Source organism: Saccostrea echinata, unplaced genomic scaffold (assembly GCF_033153115.1).
Source record: "Saccostrea echinata isolate AGI-Se365-2 ecotype Australia unplaced genomic scaffold, CSIRO_AGI_Sech_v1 ptg000036l, whole genome shotgun sequence".
Classification (NCBI taxonomy): domain Eukaryota; kingdom Metazoa; phylum Mollusca; class Bivalvia; order Ostreida; family Ostreidae; genus Saccostrea; species Saccostrea echinata.
The window spans coordinates 343414-360094 of NW_026889785.1; the positions used below are offsets into that span (position 1 = coordinate 343414).

General features: G+C 33.6%; 1 protein-coding gene across 1 annotated transcript in view; it reads right to left on the reverse strand.

Annotated features, from left to right (window-relative positions):
- Positions 1-15595, reverse strand: part of LOC133199805 (uncharacterized) — a 52915-nt gene extending 37320 nt beyond the window's left edge. Inside the window, exons 1-11 of the mRNA XM_061335634.1 lie at positions 15514-15595; positions 9053-9120; positions 8630-8695; positions 8100-8174; positions 7806-7913; positions 7524-7605; positions 7187-7313; positions 2894-2975; positions 2410-2592; positions 977-1103; positions 97-213 (exon numbers count right to left, since the gene is read on the reverse strand). Coding sequence (XP_061191618.1) covers positions 97-213; positions 977-1103; positions 2410-2592; positions 2894-2975; positions 7187-7313; positions 7524-7605; positions 7806-7913; positions 8100-8174; positions 8630-8695; positions 9053-9120; positions 15514-15595 — 1117 coding nt within the window. The remainder of the gene's footprint in view (positions 1-96; positions 214-976; positions 1104-2409; positions 2593-2893; positions 2976-7186; positions 7314-7523; positions 7606-7805; positions 7914-8099; positions 8175-8629; positions 8696-9052; positions 9121-15513) is intronic.
- Between the last annotated feature and the right edge of the window lie 1086 nt (positions 15596-16681).

The following is a 16681-nucleotide window of genomic DNA, read 5'->3' on the forward strand; positions in this document are numbered from 1 at the left end:
AATGAAATTCCATGAAAGCCAAACGTAAGCGCTAATTCTAAACTTTTAAGAATTGTAAGTGACGACTTTTGTATTTAGTTAATAATATTTCATTACCTGGATCTGTAACTACCGTCTGGCACGTGCTTCCAGTAAATCCCGTTGGACAGGTGCACTGACACGTGGCGTTCACGTAACCGCCATTCTCGCAGACAGGGGAAGAGGTACAATGAGCTGAAAATATTAAAACTACATAAATATAACAGACGTATTGTTTAGATGTGGTCTTTGGGTTCTTCCCCTCTTTAAATTGAATAACTTTTTTCGCGAAAATACCCTTTTTTCCAAACAGCAATTGTAAAAAAAAATGATCCTTTCACCGACTATTACATGTACGTACACGTCATAAAATATAAATTTTTAATCCATTTACTCCCATCAATAAAAACAAGTTTTGCAATGAATATGAGCTTAGAAGCTGCAGATACTTGCTGCTTTAAGCGGAGTAGTTGGTCACCTCAGTGCTTATCCACTGCTTACAAGATAGCGTGTTTGTTTATAACCGGTGTATTCATTTAAGGAATGTTTTTAGTTTTGTGTGAGTTGTTGGTGTGTAAATCACAGACTTGTCACGTAGGCATATTTCATGAAGTGCGCTAGCGCTTCATGAAAGATATGCCTAGGTGTACGTCTGTGTGATTTATACACCAATAAATCACACTAAACTTAATAAACATTCCTTATATTTACATTCTATATGCTTATATGCACCAAAAATATACTCAATGTTAGAATTTCTCCCTGCCCTATATGTCATATTTTATTAACGTCTCTGTAGCCTCATTGTGACGTCACTTTAGCGCTAGTTTCTCCGTGTATAATTACACAGACATGGTTTTCAAATCAATTTCACAGTTGGCTTAGTAGAAAAACAGCAAATGTAAATATAATTAGCGTGTTTGTTTATTACCAGTGTATTAGAGTGTTTGTTTATTACCGGCACATCCATACTGATCCAGGACATCCTTTAAATCGTAGTAGGAGAAAATCTTGTCGTTTGGGGCGTTCAGGAACAACAAGTTTTTGTCTCGGAGTTCTACTACAGTGTTTTTACTGCCAAAGGACTGAAAATATATACACATAATATTGATATGTATAGGATAATTCTACCAATGCAGTACATTTGTTATAATAAGCATAGTTTTCTGAGCGACTAAAGCAACTTCCACTTGATGAAAACTAAGATGAATACAGTAAACTCGCTTACATCCCGCTAGATCCTAATAAATTAAGATGCTTGAGTTTCTGATTGACAATATCTATGTGGTTTTTGGAGACCAGGTCTTCCAACAATCTATTGGAATTTCTATGGGTACCAATTGCGCCCCGTTATTAGCAGACCTTTTCTGTATTCATATGAAGCAGAATTTGTCCAAAATCTTGTAGGTGAAAAGAAGAAAACACTTGCTATGGCCTTCAACTCGACATTTAGATATATCGACGACGTATTGTCAATTAACAATGGCTATTTTCATTCTTATGTCGATACGATATATCCTGGTGAACTTGAGATAAAAGATACCACAGAGTCTGACACATCTGTTTCATATTTGGATATTTTACTTGAAAAAGACATTAATGGTAATCTAACAACCAAGCTTTATGATAAACGTGATGACTTTAACTTTTCAATCGTCAACTTCCCTAACTTATGCAGCAATATACCTTCATCACCTGCATACGGGGTATATATATCTCAGTTGATTCGATACGCAAGAGCATGCTCTACGTATGTACAATTTCTAAAACGAGGTAAATTATTGACAAATAAGTTGATGAAACAAGAATATCAGCTCGTTGATGACTCGTTTAAAGTCATCATTTCGTAAGTTCTATGGTCGATACAATGACCTTGTCAGCAAATACACTTTATCATTGAGTCAAATACTGACTGACGTTTTTCATACTAATTGTTAGGCCATTATTTACACACTGAATTCTCGACGGATTTTTCCGTTATTTCCCGATCACGACAAGGAGCACACGGAGGGTGTGACCGGTCGGCAGGGGATGCTCACTCCTCCATGGCACCTGATCCCACCTCTGATGTTTGGAGGTCCGTGTTTGCTCTGCTCCTATTTTGTATTGTATAATGGACTTTTGAGCTTGAATACTGTTCGTTATCTCCATATATTTCATACCTTACATGTATGTAAGAAGGTGTTTAAGGTATAGAGATAACGTCCTTATAACTCGGATTTCCTTACATTTGAGATCCTAATAAAACTAACCGTATGCATTCCCGCTAGATCCTTATAAATTAATTTCTTTATACTTTACATGTATGTACGAAGATGTTATGTTTAAGGGATAGAGATAAAGTCCTTATAACCCAGATTTCCTTACATTTGGGTTCCTAATCAAACTAACCGTATGCATTATGCTTTCTAAATCGTACGGGTTTCGGTTGTAGGTCAAGCGTCTGTAGTAATGATACTTGGAATCGGGTTTGATTTTTTTCCAGACAATTCTGACATACTTATCCCGATCACTTCGAACATGCTCGTGCCTTTGTCCAAGTCTATGCAGCATTTCATGAACCGCTATGCCAACCTTAATAAGTATATTTTGTAAAATTGTTAAAATTGGTGTCTATTTTAAGGAGTTAAAAACAAGAAATATACGTCATTAATTGTTGTTAATTGATAAACTTCTATCCAGTTTTAGTGATTCAACCAAAACAATGACGTTTAAAAGTCAAGACTATATAATTACTTGTAATAAAGGGTGAAGAGGAAATGCTTTATTTTCTAGCAGATCTAGAAAATAGTAGGAAAATGGAACAGTATGAATCAAATCTTCGCGATTTAAGCAAATGTTGTTTAATACGAAGGTTAAAGCTAATCCTACTTACCGATCCACATCCGGGTTCTGCTAAATTTATCACGTGTTCATCACTTCCGTAGAAGCCCACGCCAGAACTACAACTTGATCCGCTGAAACAGTATTTTATATGTATTATATATATATATTATATACTAAACAGTATTTTATATGTATTATATATCAATTATATACTAAACAGTATTTTATAGGTATTATATATCTATTATATACTAAACAGTATTTTATAGGTATTATATATCTATTATATACTAAACATATTTTATAGGTATTATATATCTATTATATACTCAACAGTATTTTATATGTATTATATATCTATTATATACTCAACAGTATTTTATATGTATTATATATCTATTATATACTCAACAGTATTTTATATGTATGATATATCTATTATATACTCAACAGTATTTTATATGTATTATATATTTATTATATACTCAACAGTACTTTATATGTATTATATATCTATTATATACTCAACAGTATTTTATATGTATTATATATCTATTATATACTCAACAGTATTTTATATGTACAGTACAGGCAACGCGGATCCCGTATTTCCCGCGCCCCGTCGCGGTATAAACACAACGCGGGATTTGGCCAGGTGAGACAGGTAAACCGCGTTCCCTCCGCGGGAAATTCATCACCTACCTGTCCCCGTCGCGGTTAAATCATCGATCAACTAGTATCGTAAACAAACGGGAGTTATCTCCCCGAACGAGAATTTGCGAAATTTTCATGTAGTAACAAAGAATAACTACAGAGTATGTTTATTTATGAAAGTATTTTCTTTTGTTTTGCAACGATGAATAGAAAATAATAAACATACTCCTAAAAGGAATTTGTAAAGCAGAAGATATTATAAACTTTTTTAGATTTGTATTTAAAACTATTTGCATGTATCAATGCTAAGGCGACATCTTTCGTTTAAATAGAATTATAAGCTGTGTTATTTGAGAGTTTAGCATGAAACAAAATTAAATGATGGGTTTATTAGCTCTAAAAAGTCTTTTCAAATTATGTGCGAATTGCAATAATGATGTACACGTGCTAAATAATAATCAGTGCGAGTTCCGATTAACAATTTTCAACACTCCTATGAAATAAAAAAAGGTGCATCTTTATATTGTTTATGTTTTTGTATTTTTACCAAATTTAGAACACTATAATTCATTAAATTAATTTCGCTTTATTGTACGAATGTGCAAGCATTTTTCTGAAAATATCAAATTACTGGAAAGCTGTAATATTCGAAGTTGAGAGTTTGCAGTTAGTGGGCACGTAAACGGTATACAAGCTATCAATAAAAAAAACTATCATCCTTTCTTCACCTTGATATTTAATTCTTTGGTAAACGATGATTTAAAAAAAAAAAAAATAATCATTTCTCCATTTACATGTTCAAAAAATAACATGGGATGTGCATGCATGGTGATGAGCTCCAGAGAACAAATATACATGTAAAGAAGGGAGATATTATACACTCACAACACTTTTATTTTCAATAATATTCAAGGAAAAAATCAAATGCTAACGTATACTTTGACAAATTTTGTTTCTTTGTGTATTAAGTATTAGCCGCGATCATTTCCTGTGTATAGGGATTAGCAGACCCAGAGCAGGAAACGGCATGCCCTGGGGGTTTCACACCTGTGAGTGTCCTAGGGTACCTGAGGTAAATCTCTCCGAATGCGCACATCGTTGTCTAGCCATACGACATACCAGTCCATTCAATGTCTCATTATTTCTTTATTTTCAACCAAGAAATTTGAGACAATATATTCACAGTTGCTTTTTTTTTTTTAACCCTAACTGTGTGTATATTAAAAATCAAACTTTCTAAACAAATTAATAGAGTTGAAAAAAAAAAATAAAAAATTTCAAATCAAATTATGTTTTTTAAGTACATGTATTTTGTTTACGTCTCAGTTTATACGTTCATACATGTACCTGTACATGTAAATATATACGGCACGTGCATCGTTTTTCCTAAATCAGTTTATTGATTTATCGATTTATAATTATCATTTACAATAAATGAAATTGCTTGTGAATCAAATTTTGTTCGGTTTCAAAATAGTCGTTTCTGTGAACAGATAGGTATTACTGTAGCTGATTTATCGGTTTATTGACCAGTAAGCACTTTGTCTAATTCTGCCAGTTAATGGGAACAGTTATAGCCACAGACACTAATTTAACTAAACTAACTGCTTGATAAGAGATTGATTCCAAGACACTTATTTACAAGGTCGCCAACATTCTTCATGATGTAAGATTACGCAATTTGACAGTATTACAGGTATTTCGTAAGGGTATAGGCCAGTTACACAGACACCTGAAAACTTGTAGCCTACCGCTGATTATAATTAGTTCATCTACTATTTTGTATGTTCAAATTATTTTTTAGGCTCATATAAACAGCTTATAAAAGAGCCGTCCTTTCTGATTTGACAATACATGTACGTGAAATTTGTTGAAGAGCCGCATGATTATATTAATTTCAAAAAGAAAAGAAACAGAAATACAGTCAAATACTAACTATGAAATTATTCTGAATAGAATGTAATGATTTTATTTACAACAATAACCAAAAAAAAAAAAAAAAAAGAAAGAAAGATCATGTTGATATTTCTTCTGTTTAGCGCATATTTGTCAGAAGTTAATTGTGCAACATATTCCTAAATGTACACGTGTTTATTCTTTAATATCATACTGTTACCATCTCTTTCTAGCATCGTTTTTCATGCTTATACTTATAACAGATACGTATACAGAGGCATTTTTTCTTCAAGAAACCAATGACCGTGATAGAATCTCGGAGAAAAATAAACGCATAGCTACATGTAACCAAGAACACAACCACACTGGCACTGGCAAATCGTGAACACTGTATTTAATGCATTTTAACAGAAATGATATGGCATTTTTAAAAAATCTATTTTAATGTGCACTATTTAGCAATTTCATGATCATATATGGTGGAATTATTGATTTTAAAAAATATATACGATATTTCAGTTGACGATATTTCGTCAAATTTTACCACAAACACTAGCATTATACGTTCTTTTTTTAAATTTGAGAATTAATTAATTTTGAATGACTTTTAAAAAAAGATAGATAAAAAATAATTATACAAGTATTATTATACAATTTGATAATACCGGTACTTAAAAATTGAATTAAAAATTCATTTAATTAATGCAGGCTGTAACCTTTAATGGCTTACACCCCTCTTTTTTTGACGCTATTAAAAATCGACAACACTTTACAGGTAACAACATCTAAGATAAAGAATAACGGTAGCTGGCCCCGCCGCCGTGTACACACGGTCGCAGGTAGTACCGCGATCAAAACCCGCGACGGTGTAACGCGGAAAGGATTAACACACCGCCGAGGGGACGCGGTCTAATACGGGATCCGCGTTGCCTGTACTGTATTATATATCTATTATATACTCAACAGTACTTTATATGTATTATATATCTATTATATACTCAACAGTACTTTATATGTATTATATATCTATTATATACTCAACAGTATTCTATATGTATTATATATCTATTATGTACTTTATATGTATTATATATCTATTATATACTCAACAATACTTTATATGTATTATATATCTATTATATACTCAACAGTATTTTATATGTATTATATATCTATTATATACTCAACAGTATTCTATATGTATTATATATCTATTATATACTCAACAGTATTCTATATGTATTATATATCTATTATATACTCAACAGTATTTTATATGCTATATTCTTTATCATATGCAAAAATAATTTAATCGATATTTTTTCTATAGACCGACAAAACACTGCAAAAGAAGAATAGACCAAGCATAAGATATTTTCTCTCTCTGCAAATTTGAAGTATAAATTTAAAAAGAGATGTTTATGCTTAGAGTGTTTGTAAAGTTTTTTTTTAAAATATACCATGGAACTAGTACTACTTGTAAAAATAACATCTCCAAAGAAACAAAAAGTCCTTTAAATTGATTTTTCATGATTTAGGGTATTCTTTAAAATCTGCTGAAAAGAAAGAAATCCGTCACTACATAAACGTTCAATCATTTCCAAAATATTCCTTGTGCTATGAAGGTCATGATAATTATTCATTGTGCTTTAAAGGTCACGATAAATATTCATTGTGCTTTAAAGGTCATGATAATTTTCCAACTCTATCGTCAAAATATAGTTCCTTAACATGAGACAAATAGGAATATCCATATTGTCCACTTAAGAAAATATGAAATTTTAGTGAGTACTTTTTAACTCGAACATATCCGGTGTGACCCACTTCCGTGGCTACTTCAGATGACCTTGGCTTCCAGCGAATACAAGTGAGTTTATTAAACACCTCAATAGCTTCCTGGAAGTACCCTTTATTTTCAACTGCGTAAAAGAAAAAAAAACAAGGTAAGATCAGTTCTTGAGTTGACTATTGCCCTCGTTTTTCAAATGAATAGCAGAAAAGGAGACATGAGGCTAAATCTTTTATATATTCACTGATGCACAATTATATCGGTTTTGTATATAGCTTTATAGCAGTAAAAAAAAGTATGGCCGAAGTAACAAAAATTAAAATCAGGAATATAGACGTACGCAAATTGTCGTCAAAGATGTAGGGAACGATGCCTTTTGGCCAGTTAGGCCAACTCGGTCCAAAATTCCTTTTTCTGCGTTTCTAAATATAAAAAAAGGCATTATTTATATAAAAAAACGATACTTTGAGCGGCCTTTGAATGATACATCTTGCAACTTTACTATAACACGTTATAATATAATAGGTTCAAAGCGCTTGAAATAACGGCTTTATGATTAGTATATATATACATATATATGTGTGTGTGTGTGTGTGTGTGTGTAGCAATAAGAATGACAGACCTCTTTTCCGGGTTCCCCCTCTTTGTCCGTTTCTTCTTTTCTCTCAATTGTTTTGTCCAATTTCTGTTCCTTAAACTTTTCTGAATCTTCTGGATGAAGCCACTTAGACTGAAAGTTCACAAGTTTTACTTACTGTAATACGAGACCGTTTTACCTACGGAAAATATCAGACCCTTTACAGTATACTTTGTTTGAGTTCCTGTTTCTCGAAATCATGCAGAGTTCAATCTTTATCATATTCTCAAACATATTTTAAAAGGAAATTTGATACTGGGTCTTCTAAGATCAACTCACGTGCAGGACTTTTCCATTCACTACTACACCAAAACTGGACAACAGCTGCCCATGCGGATCATCGGGATCGATGTTCTAAAAAAAACAGTTTATTTCGATATGTCAACTCACGATGACTTTTGTTTTGTGACAGAGAAAAAGAAAACCTTGTACAATTTACTCCTTTTACACAGAGGTCTTCATTCTAAGGAAGTATTCACTCAGTCATATGTATTATTTTTAAACATCTTTTTCTTACTGGAGAAAGTTTGGGCAGGGAAATGAAAAAAAATGAAGTCCTAAAAAATTCCCATAAGCAAGTCATATTGTACAAGAATTTTAAAAACAGAATTAAGGCAAGCTGACGTAATCAAAACATTTAACGATCAGTCGATATTTTTTTTTATATAGAATGATGAGTTATTTTATAATTATTTTAAGTATGCCTGGGTTATAGTAATTTCTATCGAATTTATTGTCCTATCTCTTATATGTTTCTTATCATACACATAGTTGAATGTTGTTTTTTTCTAACCTATATGGTAACATACCTTATTATCTATTTCGTCTTCGTTACGTGTCTGGTTTTCGCTTTTATTTTCCCGCTGATCTTCAATCTTAGAAAATCGTAACAATAATTAAAATCTGTTTTAAACATGTGTAGAAATAATTCTTAGCCCTGATTATTATATGAGGTTGATTGAGAATTAATTTCTCCTCAATGCGGCGCCGCTGAAGAAGAAAACATGTGTAGAAATAATTCCTAGCCCTGATTATTATATGAGATCATTGAGAATTGATTTCTTCTCAATGCGGCGCCGCTGAAGAAGAAATAATTTGAATAAATGCTTCTTGTAAGTTTCCCGGCAATATCCGGGGCGAACTTGATCATTGCTCAAAACATAAATATAGCTAACAGTATTAACACAAAGCATCCCATATTGTCTATTTTTCCAACCAAAATTAGCACTTACCCGGTTTGCCTCGTTTTCAGCAAGTTCCAAAAATCTCCTTATATCTTCTATAAGACGATCCCTCGAAGCTTTGGGGGGGAAGTGCAAAAACAACATATATTTTATAAATTTGATTTTTAGGTTTCTACAGATAGAATACGAGTTTAAAATTAGGTATTGTAGGTAGTAAAGGAAAAAATAGTTTTGCTCTTAGTAAAGATGATCTGGGATGGTATTGTTAAACATTAAACATGAATGGAGAATCGCCGGATTTAAGGAGAATAAATATTTCATTATCGGCCGCAGGAGCAGCTAATCTGGTTGCGGTTGTGTTAGAATGTGCACATGGGGAAATGAGACGTTATTATACCCCCGCTTGAAAAGTGAGGATATAAAGTAATGGGGGTGTCCGTCCGTCCGTTACGCGTTGGGGTACACATCTCTTATCCGCAACTCCTTCTATACCACTGAATAAAATTTAATGATACTTTCACAGAACCTTTGTTTTATAGTGCCATTGTGCACTTCCTATTTTACTTTTTCATCGGGCACATATTTCGGGTTTCCAATAGCAAAACATAGACACTGCCATTTTTTCTATAATATTGAGGGGTACCCATCTCTTATTCGCAACTCCTCTTATACCCCTAATAAAATTTAACGATATTTTCACAGAATCTTTGTTACATAGTGCCGTTATGCATCTTCTATTTTACTGTTTGATCGGACGCATATATCGGGTCTCCCAAAGCAAAATATGTACTTTTAAACATATGGGAGATGTTTTGTGAGCTCAGTGCTCACAGTACCTCTAGTTTTTCAATGGTTTGATGGACTTATTCCTTATAGATAACGTACATAAAATTATGAATAAAAGCTTTTAAAATTTGCTCAATACTAAGTCTAATTGGTTGTCCATTTGATTCAATTTGTTTTTCATCAAGCATTTATTAATGAAATATGTGGAGATAACGAACAGTATTCGAGCTCAAAGTCCATTAAATATTACGAAATAAGAGTAGAGCAAACACGGACCTCTAAGACATCAGACGTGGGATCAGGTGCCATACCTTTTTTTGTATTCATATAAAGCAGAATTTGTTCAAAATTTTATAAGTGAAAAGAAGAAAACACTTGCTGTGACCTTCAACTCGACATTTAGATATATCGACGACGTATTGTCAATTAACAATGGTTATTTCAATTCTTATGTCGTCGCCCCCGTGGCGCAGTGGTTAGAGCGTTCGCTCTAGAGTCGCGGAGTAAGGAGTTGATCCTTACCTCGCGGGTTCGAATCCCACTGTGGGACGTGGAGACCGGTCCTTCGGATGAGACCGTATAAACCGAGGTCCCGTGTCGCAGTAGGTGCTGGCACCGAAAAAGATCCCTCACTGCTCAATGTTCCCGAGTGCCGAGTATAGGTCAAAATTTGCAGCTCTCCACCGACAAGTGGTGGCGTCTCCATATGAGTGAAAAATTCTCGAGAGGGACGTTAAACAATAAACAAACAATTCTTATGTTGATACGATATATCCCAGTGAGCTTGAAATAAAAGATACCACAGAGTCTGGCACATCTGTTTCATATTTGGATATTTTACTAGAAAAAGACGTTAATGGTAATCTAACAACAAAGCTTTATGATAAACATGATAACTTTAACTTTTCAATCGTCAACTCCCCTAACTTATGCAGCAATATACCTTCATCACCTGCGTACGGGGTTTATATCTCTCAGTTGAATCGATACGCAATAGCATGCTGTACGTATGAACAATTTCTAAAACGAGGTAAATTATTGACAAACAAGTTGAATGTTGATGAAACAAGAATATCAGCAGTTGTTTAAAGTCGTCATTTCATAAGTTCTATGGTCGATACAATGACCTTGTCAGAAAATACAATTTATCATTAAGTCAAATGCTGACTGACGTTTTTCATACTAATTGTTAGGCCATCATTTACACCCTAAATTGTCGACGGATTTTTCCGTTATTTCCCGATCACGACAAGGAGCACACGGTGGGTGTGCCGGCAGGAGATGCTCACTCCTCCATGGCACCTGATCCCACCTCAGATGTTTTAAAGATCCGTTTTTGCTCTGCTCCTAAATTTGTATTGTTTAATAGACTTTTGAGCTTGAATACTGTTCGTCATCGCCATATATTTCTTGAAAGTAAAATTCATAATAAAATGGTTACTATGGTCAGTGGTTACCATGGCAACCAACATACATTTTTCATGGACTAAAAACGCTAAATTTTGATGAAAAATTACCGTTTTTGACTCATTAAAATTCTTTGACAGAAAAAGATATTTTCATAACTTTATCATTTTGCCAAAATACATTATTTTTATAGTTCTTTAGATAATTTCTAGCATTTGAGTAACTTTACCTCATTCAAAAAATATCCCCCGTTTTTAAGTAGGATTTCTCTGAGGAAAAATAGTAGATTTGAGGCTCTTTTCAAAAGCCTGGTATAAAGGTTTGTGGACATTTTGGGAAAAAAAATAAATACATTGGTGTGAAAGCCGATATATAGTTCTAATATAAACTTCAAAGAACACTTGGTATTCATATTTTGTTTTCATGTTACCAAGGTTACAATCTTATGCTTTTTTAAGAATTCCAGACAAAGGCAATTTAGGTATCTACAATCAGTTTCCATATAAATACCTGAGTATTATAAAATAGATTAAAACCAAATTTAGATATGTGGAACACAAAAGCAAGAACAAAGAGAAAATCAATTTTCATGACCAAAGGTCAATATAGACGGAAATTTAAGGAAACTAAGCACTTTTTTTTTCGGTGTCAACTAGTGTTTTAAACAACATGAATAAACAAAATAATAATTCTGTTGGACAATAACTAGCATCACATGAATTGGTAAATAGGTCAAAAGGTCAAGTTTAAGGTCAATATGGTTTATAAAATTTTGTCCTGTTTTATATACAATGTATTTTACTGAAACTGGTAAAACATTCTCACCTTTAGCTTGATGCATAATGTGAAAATACTAGGAAAATTGGTTTTTTGAGGTCATTTATTGATAAAAAAGTAGCCAAGTTAAAATATTGAAAGTCTATACACTTACCATATTGGGTGACTTGTGCGTAGAGAATTTTGCTACATGCATGTAAAATCACTCTTTTGGTTTTGTAGACTAAGTCCTTGTTCTAAAAGGTACATTTTCTGACCCTATCCAACACCCCACACTTTTCCAGTGACAGTCAATTTTTTTTTTACTGTGACTTTTTTTTCAGAGAAGTTGACAGAGAAAGCCTAAATCCATTTTACTTTGCAATACAGGTTCATTTATGGACAGACACAGGGATAAACAAGAAGTTGAAATCAGATTCGTACAAAAATGAATCCCACCATATGACATGCCTAAACAAAGAGTGTGCTAAAGTTTCAAGCATCTGCGATGAGTAATTGTTGAGAAAAGTGCGACCAAAACTTTGTTATATATGGTACGGACAGACACACGGATAAACAGGAAGTTGACATCGGATTCGTACAAAAATGAATCCCACCATATGGCATGCCTAAACAAAGAGTGTGCTAAACTTTCAAGCATCTGTGATGAATAATTGCTGAGAAAACTGCGACCAAAATTTGTTATATATGGTATTGAAAGACACACGGATAAACAGGAAGTTGACATCAGATTCGTACAAAAATGAATCCCATCATATGACATGCCTTAACAAAGAGTGTGCTACAGTTTCAAGCATCTGCGATGAGTAATTGCTGAGAAAACTGCGACCAAAATTTGTTATGTATGGTATGGACAGATGCACGGATTAACAAGGTAAAACAGTATACCCCCCTCTCCTTCGGAGCGGGGGTATAAAAATCTGCTGGACACCTGTTCGGATAACCTTTTTTGTGCTTTCTTGAATTTATGTCGGTTGCTAAGTTGGTTGGTAAGCTTGATGGAATCGTACACTTTATGGTGTGTAATGTAAACATTATTTCTAAACTTTAGTCCTTGAAAATGTTGAAAAAAAATCTGTCCCTGCCTTCTTCCTACGGTTTTCATTTTTTTAAATGAATATAATAAAGTAACTTATGAGCAGGACTTACCCCACCCCTTCCAGATACTATGCACATAAATTGGTAAGAGTCATTTGTAAGAAAAACACGGATCCCTTGTCAAACGTTAAGGTTAAGAAGCGTTATTCATAAACATGAAAGAAAGCGGTTCATTCATAAGTGATTAACCCCCACCCCACCCTCATGTCCGAGGTATAGATTTTTTTGTGTTTGTTTATTTTTTATGATTTTTCTGTTTCTTTTGGCGGAAGGGGGGGGGGGGTGTCAGAAATCTATTTATGTTTTCATTATTAATACAATACAGCTAGACAGATTTAATATTATTTTTATTGCTATAAGGTTCAATTTAAATGTATCTTAGTCTTGTGAAATGATAAACCTTAACATTATTCGGACAATTTGTATTTCCCTACAAGCCAAAAAAAAAAATAATAATAAATAAAAAAATAAATAAAATGTTTAAAAAATGATTCGTTTGGGGCATTTTGACTGGCCGACAGAGATCAAACAAAACATTTTTTTTAAATTTTTTTATTATTATTTTTTTTCATCGGGTAAGGACCTTTCCCTGAAAAAAAAATTCCTGGATCAGCAACATTATCAATTTCTTTGTAAATGTTTTCAAAATCATTATTTTTTATTTATACATAATTTTATTATGAAGTGAATTGGAGTGGTCAGTAGGCATAGCCTATTTTAGCCCTCTCCCTACAAATTATTTTCATGGTGGTGGAAGACAGATTCTCAAGTTTATCTTTTATCCCATTTTGAAACTCCTTGAGGCTTAGGCTTCAATATGTGTCATGAATGTGTACAGAGCTGATTTCCCGTACCACGTGGTCTTGTACATTTCACAATTGTTACATATCAAAATTACTGTTTTGCATGCAGGAAATTAGCTGCAGATCTGTAGCTCGCTGGTCTGAACGAATTGGGATGGACGATCAGAGAGCTACAGTGCCACCCATCGAAAAAACTGTATTTTTATTGCGTATACATTTACAACTGTATGTATACAAATGTTATGATTAACATCAGATGTCAATGGGCATACTGATTGGTCGATGCGCTGTTTGGTCAACGCCTTATCTTGATTGACAGTCTGTTACGTAATAGCGAACGCCGGGTGCGCTTTCTGGGTGCTTCTGAAATCGGGGTTCGCTATCGGCGTTTGGTTTAGGTTTAGCCCTAGCGAACCCAAAGGAAACACGGAAAGCGAACCCGTGGTTCAGTTGTGGTCTGCTTTCTGTTAGGTTGTGTCTGGTCGGTACTGTAGATCTGACATATTGTGTTCTTGAGTCTTAAAAAATACATAACACTCAAAAATCCCTTTTCGTCATTTTCCAACAGTACATGTGTATGTGTACCACTGTAGAATTTCATAAGGAATGTTCTGCACGGAACATAACAAACGATTTTTTTGGAAAAAATAAAACAACTAAGCAATCAAGTATACCAAATAGATTTATTACAGAAGCAAACCACAGACCCCGATCCCCCCGCCTTTATTGAGAAAGTACATCATTGTTCCTCAGCTGAATACTAATTGACCTTAAGATAAACTGCACCAGTGACATTGTATTTTTAGTATTATGTTTTGTCAATTAATGAAATAAATCACTAGCGTATGTTATGATATTAATAACTTCGTTTTAAATTAAATAGCAATTTGTTGATCCTGTACGTTACAATTCTGTTGAAGATGTAGATTTTATCGGATATTGTACATTTATTGCATGATAGTGAGAGAGACATGAAGATTTCGCCGCCCATGAAAAACCATATTCCCCGGTTTTTCATGGGTGAAGAAATCTTCATGTCTCCCTCACGATCATGCAATAAATTGTTTATTATACCGAATCAAGCACAATGCAGGAAATATAAAGAAGATCCAATGAATAAAGTAAAGTTTAACATTTGATAAGAACAATATGAAACATAAGTAAGTTACACCACTAGCTGTGCTTCATAAAAAAAGGGAAAAAATCCCTTCGTCAGTGTGATTTGCACACCAGTAACATTCAAACCCCACTTAGAAAACACTACTCCAAATATATATATTTTACACGTGACCTTCTCGGCCAATCAGATGCTATCTTACTAGTGGTAAGTAATATGATGTATAATAAAAGCGTATGTTAACCAAAGATAAAAGGGGAAAAACACACATATAACATTCTTATGATGAAAAACTGCGGTAACATCACTAGAATACAAACTTTATCTATCATATACAGTATTTTGTTGTATGTGTAATTCACATTTTAGTGGTAATTGGAATGCAGACTAAATGAGGACATGTAATTCAAGACCAAGAAAAAATCATAAAAACAGGTATATTTCAGAGTATAACTTATGTTATTTATTTTATTATGAAGAAAACGTCGATTCCGTCAATTAGAAATATAAGTATACTTTACCTTTGTGTTTGGGTCTTCCCTCGATGTGACCAAAATATGTAACGGCCACCAACACAAAGAGAATTCCCCGAACCCTCCACATTTTTGTATGGACACGGTTTACTGTGCCACTTGGTAAAAGACAGACCCTTTTATACGTCCACATACAAAACTAGGCAGGTGGAGCGTATAGAATTAAATGTCTGGTGTTACTAATATTGCGTGATGTGTTTACTCTCTATCTATATTTTTTAATTGCAATAAATGTACCACCTGTAAAAAAGGGGATAACCCGATTAAAGTGTTATATGCGACTCGCTTATTTACCTAGCAATCCCACGCATACATGTAGGTATGATTTATAAAGTCAACAAATCAATGATTTTTTTACTCCTAAGATCATTGCAAATTGTTACATCTAAATTTGTATTAAGTTGTAGAGAAATGAAAATTAAAGTCAAAAGACATAAATCTGCGGGATTTAAAAGCCTTTAATAAATGCATCTCTTTACACTTTGATATTTGAGAAAATCAGTTCTTTGACAGTATTGAATGAGACAAACTTATGTTAATCCGTTTGATACATGTAACAAGTAATATACGGGTAATATAATTTAAAAACTGCTGACACATTCTTATAGAACACAAGTACATGTATTTTTAAACTCAAAATTTCAAATTGAAAATCGACCAAATTTTGATATAGCCATTGTTCATTGAGAATGTGTTAGCTATCCAATTTTTTTTTTTTCGAATAAAAAATCTTTTGTATTAAAGGTGTGTAAAATTTGACTTTACTATCGTACAGAGCGCAGTAGTAAGAGCGTCTGCTCTAGAGTCAGGGAGTAAGGAGTTGATAATTACGTCGCAGGTTCGAATCCCATTGCTGGACGAAGAGACCGGTCCTTCGGACTAGACCGTATAAATCAAGGTCCCATGTGGCATTAGGTGCTGGCACGAAAAAGATCCCTCACTGCCTACTGGCCCTGAATGCCGTGTATAGCAGGCCTGTAGCAGTAAATTTGGGGGTTGGGCTCCCCCAAAAAAACCTGACAGGCCAGAAAAAAAAACTTAACTGACCAAAAGTGGGGGGGGGGGGTGCTTCTCAAAATGATCGGACAAGCAAAAAAAAATGGGGGGAAAGCTAATTTAATGTCCAAATCCTAAAAATTGCCATTGCTCCACCTTT